This window comes from Chrysochloris asiatica, unplaced genomic scaffold (genome assembly GCF_000296735.1).
Source record: "Chrysochloris asiatica unplaced genomic scaffold, ChrAsi1.0 scaffold00024, whole genome shotgun sequence".
Lineage (NCBI taxonomy): Eukaryota > Metazoa > Chordata > Mammalia > Afrosoricida > Chrysochloridae > Chrysochloris > Chrysochloris asiatica.
This window is the reverse complement of record NW_006408542.1, coordinates 22,900,937-22,908,373: the sequence shown is the minus strand read 5'-3', so window position 1 is coordinate 22,908,373 and position 7,437 is coordinate 22,900,937. Positions and strand designations below refer to the sequence as shown.

The 7,437-nt window shown below is 37.3% G+C and overlaps 1 protein-coding gene across 2 annotated transcripts in view; it reads right to left on the bottom strand.

The window, feature by feature from the left end:
* Positions 1-7,437, bottom strand: part of GTF2A1L (general transcription factor IIA, 1-like) — a 65,494-nt gene that overhangs the window by 55,418 nt on the left and 2,639 nt on the right. The window contains exons 2-3 of one of the 2 annotated variants that reach the window (XM_006839440.1): positions 5,685-5,786; positions 5,359-5,482 (exon numbers count right to left, since the gene is read on the bottom strand). In XM_006839440.1, coding sequence (XP_006839503.1) covers positions 5,359-5,482; positions 5,685-5,786 — 226 coding nt within the window. The remainder of the gene's footprint in view (positions 1-5,358; positions 5,483-5,684; positions 5,787-7,437) is intronic. The other variant, XM_006839441.1, reaches the window with a different exon arrangement.

Genomic DNA, 7,437 nt, shown 5'->3' with positions numbered 1-7,437 from the left:
ACCCTAAATGTGGGGTGGGGGGCTACAAAGGCAAGAAGTGACTGGCTTACAAGCTTTCAAGAGGGAACCTAGATCCAGAGGGCCTGGAGGAAGGTAAAATCTCCAGTGAGTAGTATTCAATCTGTCTAGGCGGGACTGGTGCAATGAAATGCAGACGGGTCTCGTGTAATACAACAGTGAATAATTGTTATCAGGACTGACTGTGAGGGTTGGAAATGTAAAGGTAGACATTTTATAGCAAGGAGGGGAGTGATTAACTTGTCAGTCTAGGAGCAAAGGTCCCTAGGACCATCAAGGGAGAAGAGCAGAGAGTGGGACCCTACCCAGAGAAGCAGTGATACCTGAAATGAAGGCAGAGATGATGACGTGGAGCAATGGAGCAGCTGGAGACTTTAGATCCAGAGAGGGAGAGCGACTGTGTTCTGAAGACCTGGGGGGTACGGGGGAAGGATTGCAGGGTATACCCTTTGGTTGGTTGATGATGCATGGAGAGGACTGTAACCATGGCAATGAGGCGATATACAATACAATGAATGTAAAACTAATGTTCTCCCATGTAAACTACCACATAATTCACAATAAAACATTTAAGGAAAAAAAAAAAAACCCACAACTTTCTAACATGTTTATGCAGCATGTATGCACTAAGTTTAATGTTTATTATGGCCTGTTTTTCACATGGACTCCTGGTGTGGCACCGTAGGATCAGCACTGGACTGCGAACCACAAGCTCGGCAGTGCAAACCCCACCAGTGCAAATCCCACCAGCTACTCCTCAAAAACCCTATACAGAGTTGTTATGAGTATGACCAGACTCAACAGCATTTAACTACAACAACAACATTTTTCACATACAACATTAAGGAAAAGTACACAAATATCTGTTTCTGTTGCTAGGAAAGCTCCATCATATGCAACAAACAACTCAAAAGAGCAAACTTTTCTAACTAACCATTCTTTCCATGTTAAAACAACAGAAATAGGGCTGTAGAAACTTCTGGTTAATGAAGCATAGAATTATTTTTAATCCTTTGTTCCTCTATGGCTTTGCTTATTAACAGACTTTCTTTTAGAAAGGCTAAATTAGAAAGAATTGGAGTGGCAGAAACACAATGGTATTAGTCTTAATTAGCTGAAGTGAGTAATGCTTAAACTGCTATAGCTTAAGCCATAGCCTGAGAGAAAACAAAAATCTGTTAACACACTGTCTGAAGCAATTAAATGAATTTCTTAAGGAAAAATAGCAACAATCTTCCTCTTTTAAATACCTTGCAATAAATCCAGAAGGAGAATGCTCTATATTTCAAGAAATCAAACACACAGTTTTTAAATGTCTTTATAGTCATCAGAATAAAAGTATTGAACACAGAGCTAGAACAAAGTTTCACACAGCTCTTATTTAATTTTGAAACTAAATTCACAAGTATATACACTATTGATCTATGTTCACAACTATCTGTGCCTAAAACATTTTTTAATATTCAAAATGGTTTGAATAACCAATTAGGTTTTAATTGAATCTGTGTTCTTACTTAAAACTGTCCAAGTTTTTATCTTCCTGTATATATTCTAGAAACAGTAACTAATTTTCACAAACAATAAGGTTTTATAACATAGAAAAAAATCAATCCAATAGACATAATTTAAGAACCTTACTAGTAAAATGAGGGAGCTCTGATAGCGTAGTGGTTATGAATCGGGTTGTGAACCGCAAGATCAGCAGTTCGAAACTACTAGCTGCTCCCGTAAAGATTTACAGCCTCAGAAATCCTGTGCAGGGTCGCTAAATCGGAATCGACTCCACGGCACACAGCCAGCCACTAGTAAAATGTGGCACAGTTTAATCTGTGCTTTTTTTAAAAAAAAGTGTACTTTCTCTACCTAGCATCAAAAATTATTTGAGACACTGTTACAGGGATGGTTTCCCAGTTCTTGGTCCTGCTTTGAAGCATTCCAAATCCTAACACCTAACTAAATCCTATTAATCAAAAAGTACAAAGACTAGTCAATTGCTTCTTTGTGATTAATCATTATTAGTACATGGATAGATATCTCCTGACGAACAAACTGACTATTCCAAACCTCAAATTGCTTGAAGGACCAAGAAACTACTGAAATTGTCACTAGGTCTATTTAAGAACAATTGGCCACACACTGCACCTACATTGAGCTATAGAGTATTAAGACATTAAAAAGATTTGCAAAAAAAGGTAAAAACAATTCCACTTTTCTAATGAAATATTATTTTGTTTTAGAAAATTGTTTTATTTTCACAAACATGTTATTATGTCAACATATAACAGGTTTGGGGATAAGTCATGGACTGCTAACCACAAGTTCAAAGGTTCAAGCTCACCAAAAAGATGAGACTTTCTGCTCTTGCAAAGATTTACAGCCTTGGAATTCCGATACAGGGTCGCTGTGAATCAGAACTGACATGACAGCACTTAACAAAAACAACATAATGGGTTTTTAATTAATAAACCAACAGTTAAAAATATGTTATTTTTAATTTCTAATATTCATGTTTATTGTTATTAAGTGCTGTTGAGTTGATTCTAATTCATGGCAACCGAGGAGCAGCTTGGTGGGTCTGAACTACTGACCTTCTGGTTTGCAGTCCAGTGCTGACCTTACAGCACCACACTCATGTTGTTCTAAAGAAAGGCTCTTCAGGGTTCTCACTAGTGAGTGTAAAGGGGTCGAAAAATCAAACAAAAACTACAGATACAGGAAATTACTAAAAAAAAATGGAGACCATATTCAAAGACAGTATGATTGGTGGAACAATAAATGACAGTCCACTATAGATCTAATTTGAACTTGCTTTCAAGGAAGATAAAAATAAGGTTGTAAAAATTAGTTTAGGTTGTTTTAAATCAGACTTAAGCATGCAATGAGAAAATTAAGATTAAGAAGTACTTTAATTTTATGAGACTATTTACTTTTTAAATCTTATTGTAGGGTATCTAATAATTAAGAGAGAGGAATGAGGCTTATAATGCACTTTTAAAGGCTACATGTACTTCCTCCTGAACTACTTCATTATAAATGATGTAAAAGAGAGCAAGAAGAAAAACTACCTTGCTTAAAATGTAATTATTTCTATTATACTAACTCCCAAGGCATAGAATAAGAATAAAGTGTTGAGCGAAAATCAGCTAAACATAGTAGCTGCAGGACTTTCTTTGATTTAAATCACTGGTAATATTGCCATCTTGTGGCAAAACCAAGTACTGCAGTTTTGAATGACAGACTCAAAACTATAAGTAGTTTTGGCTAAAAACAGCAAATGTTTCTTCCTCCACACCATCTCTCAGTTAAAAATCTTTACATTTATTTAATTAATAAAATAGAGGCAAAAAGGGAAAGAATATTATTTAAGCAGGAAAGTAAAATAGATATCCTGATAAAATAGTAAAATAAAAAATGAAAGCATAGCCCAAAACAATTGATGAAAAATGTTTCAGTGCATCAAATTAGAAATTCAAACAATGATGGATAAATTTTATAAGCACAGTATTGGACAAAAACCTTGTTTGGTGAGTCAATGTACATTGCTAAATTAATTCATTTTTATAAGTCATAATTGCTGCCATACTTTAAAGCTCTCATTTGGTAATAATCAGGATATTCCTCTTCTCTTCACTTCCGCATAATTTTCATGTGAGTTTATCTGAGCATGCAATGAGGTCAGCGTCATCATTACTGACAACCTAATCCAAATCCACCTGCACTTGTGACAGATACTAGCCCATTACATTTCAGTTAAAATCAGTACAACTTCTCTGTGCATGTACACACACACATCCACACTAACCAAACCCCAAACAAACCCATGAAGTCGCTCCTGACTCACAGTGACCCTAGAGGATAAAGGAGACCTGCTCCCTAGCGTTTCTGGGACTGGAAATCTCAGAAGCAGGAGCAGCCAGCCTTCTCTCTCACAATGACTGGGGGGTTTTAACTGCTAACCTTATGGCTAGTAGCCCACACTTAAACCACAAAGCCACCAGGGCTCCTATACAAACATTGTTGTTGTTAAGGGCTGAAGAGTCGGGGCCAACTCACTGCAATCAATATAGGGTTTCCGAGGAGCATCTGGTGGGTTTGACCCACCAACCTTGAGATTAACAGTCCAGTGTTTATGGAACAATGCATCAGTTCATACACACATTGCTATTGTTGTTGTTATTAAGTGCTGTCGAGTTGCTTCCAACTCATAGATACCCTGTATAGGATTTCCAAGGAGCAGGAAGCTGATGGGTTTGAACTGCTGACCTTGAAACACACGTTTCTGTTGTTCTGTTAAATGCCAGTTCCAACTCATAATAACTTTGTAGAGGGTTTCTAAGTATTGACTGGTGAGTGTCTACCACTGACCTTATGGTTCAAACCAACCTTGTAGTCCAGTGCTTATCCTATGTTCTATATCCAGAACTCCTGATACACACATTTGTTGTTGTTACGTGCCACTGAGTCGGTCCCAACTCATGGAGACCCTGTATAGGGTTTCCAAGGATAAATACATTAGCATAAATACAGTAAGAATTAGGGGGAAAAAAGGAATATAGGCTAGATAGAACCTTATCAGTATCAGTTGAATCTAATCAGTTCATCATTTCCAGTTTATGTAAATATATATAATATGGACAAATATTTCCCTTAAAACTGAAGTCAAGATTGAAGAAGTCCTGAAATAAAGATAAAATGTGTATGATCAGCTTCTAGCCATTATTTTATATATTCAAAACTGGAAGTAGTCTGAATGATCTCCATATTCTGATTAACGCCCCGGATTGCTTCCAATACATTAACAGGATTAGACTACAGACAGCAACAGAGTAAGAAAGAATGAACACCCTCACAACCATGTCCTTTCCCTCCACTGCTTCCACAGTGGCAGCTGGATTACTCCTTTTCTTGTTAAGTGCCGTCGAGTAAGGTCCAATTCACAGCAACCAAATAGTGTTTCCAAGGAGTGGTTGGTGGGTCTGAACTGCTGACCTTGTGGTTCAAACTGACCTTGTGACCTAGTACGTTCATCCTGCAGTACCAGACTCAAGCAAACTCTCAGATAGAACCAGTGGGTACTCCAACAGCCCACAAACTATGTAGCTTGTTCCTATGAAATAAGGCTTTATCATTTTTGAGAAATTTGATATCTAAAAAATTTGAAAAACTGATTTTTAAAATATCACTCGTTAGTTACCTAAGGTGAGGGTGCATTCAGTGATTATTTAATAGGAATGACCTTGAGGGACAAGCCTTGGCTCCTTAAAAGCATTACCCTAATTAGAAAACACCACCACAAGAATTTGTGCTGAAGACTCAAACAATACTAATTGGCAATCCAACCTGTTGATGTCTGCAATGTTTGGTGCAAGCCATGTGGCAACTGAAGGGTGAAGAGAGGGGAATGGACATTATTTCTGAAGAAGTCTTCTGTTGCTTTAGACTGTAAAACCTTGGTTTCCCAGAGCTGCAGAGAAAAAAAATGTTTGCTTTAAAAAAAAAAAAAATTTATCAAGATACTTATTTCTATTTTTTAAAAAGCTTTTTAACTAAATTGTCACCTGAAAGCACAACGAATGGGTAAGCACCAAACAGTAATTAAGAGGTAGAACTACAATTTATCAGGTTTTTTAAGTAAAAAAAGAGAGAAACGTGTATTGTCTACAAACCTGCTTCAAGTCTTTTAAGACTTGGTCCTCTATACCTTCTTCAGCAAATAAAGTCCGCACTCTTTCAATTACATCTTCAATTACAGATCTGTAGAGTTTAGGCTACACAAAAGCACATTAAAGGTTTAAATTATCAAATTTGAATGTATTTAGCCTTAAAAGACATAAAATGTACTCTTTCTAATTTTTTAGTTTAAAGTCACTACAAGGATTTTTACTAAATACAGTCTACTCCTGGTTATCAGCTTAACTTCCTTTCCATAAATTGTGTTAGCTTCAGACCCACAAAGCTTCAACACAGAACAAGAGGCAATCAGAACAGAGCAAGCGGTTACTGAAAGGTTTAAAATCAGGAAAGGTGTGCCACAGTTTTATCCTTTCACCATACTTATTCAACCTGTATGCTGAGCAAATCATTTAAAAAACTGGATTATATGAAGTGTGTCAGTCAGGATTGGAGTAAAACTCATTCACAACCTGTCATATGCAGAAGTGAAGAGGACTTAAAATACTTAACTGATGAAGATCAAAGACTACAATCTTCTGTATGGATTGTACCTCAATGCAACTAAAATTCTCACAAGTGGACCAATAAATAAAATCATGATAAACAGAGAAAAGATTGAAGTTGTCAAAGACTTCATTTTGCTTGAATCCACAATCTATACTCATGGAAGCAGCAGTAAAAAAAAAAAAAAAAAAATCAAACAATGTATTGTACTAGGCAAACCTGTTGCCCAAGACCTTTTTAAAATGTTAAAGAACAAGATACCAGTTTTAGGACTAAGGTGCGCCTGAGCCAAGTCTTGGTATTTTCAATGTCTCATATGCATGTGAAAGTTAGACAATAAATAAGGAAGATGGCAGAAGGATCGATGCATTTGAATTATGGTGTTAGAGAAGAATATTGAAAGTACCACAGACGGACAAAAGAACAAACTAATGTCTTGGAAGAAGTGCAGCCAGAATGTTCCTTAGAAGCCAGAATGGCTAGACTTCATTTCTCATACTTTGGACATATTATCAGGAGAGACCAGTCCCTAGAAAAGGACCCCCTGATGGATCCCATGCCTGATCAACAAAATGGCATTGCAGCTGCCCCCAAGTGGCAATGAATAAAATCCTGCTTAAGCTTCTGGTCTCCGGAAAGCTTAAGTCTTTGTTACACCTAAAACCACCACCACCTTCACAATTTTAGGTTTCAGGAAAATCTCCATAACCGAGCCCATTGGAAACTCACCAGAATTGTTATTAGGACCACACCACCTTAAATAGCCCAGTCTGTAAAAAACAGGCAGCCTCTTTGTCTATTTTGGTGCCGTACAGTACCCCCTTCCCAGGTTTACTCTCAATAAACCTGCCTGTTGTTGAAGCCAAGTCTCTCTCCTCTCTTTCTTTCTTATTTCTTATACCCCCAATGAAATGGATTGACACAGCTGCAAAAGCTATGGCTCCAACCTAACAATCCTAAGAATGGCAGAGTGTTGGACAGCAGTTGTTGTGCACAGGGTCACTATTGAGTAAAACTGACTCCACACTACCTAACTAGCCCAAAAATGGCAGAGGTAAGTGTGCTGACAATACCAATCTAGTGGAAGTTCCAATAATTTATATAGAGATAGATATATATGTTGTTGTTGTTAAGTGCCGTCGAGTCAGTTCTGACCCATAACGACCCTGTACAGGGTTTCCGAGGGTGTAAACCTTTACAGGAGTAGAAAGCCTCATCTTTCTCCCGCGGAGCGGCTGGTGG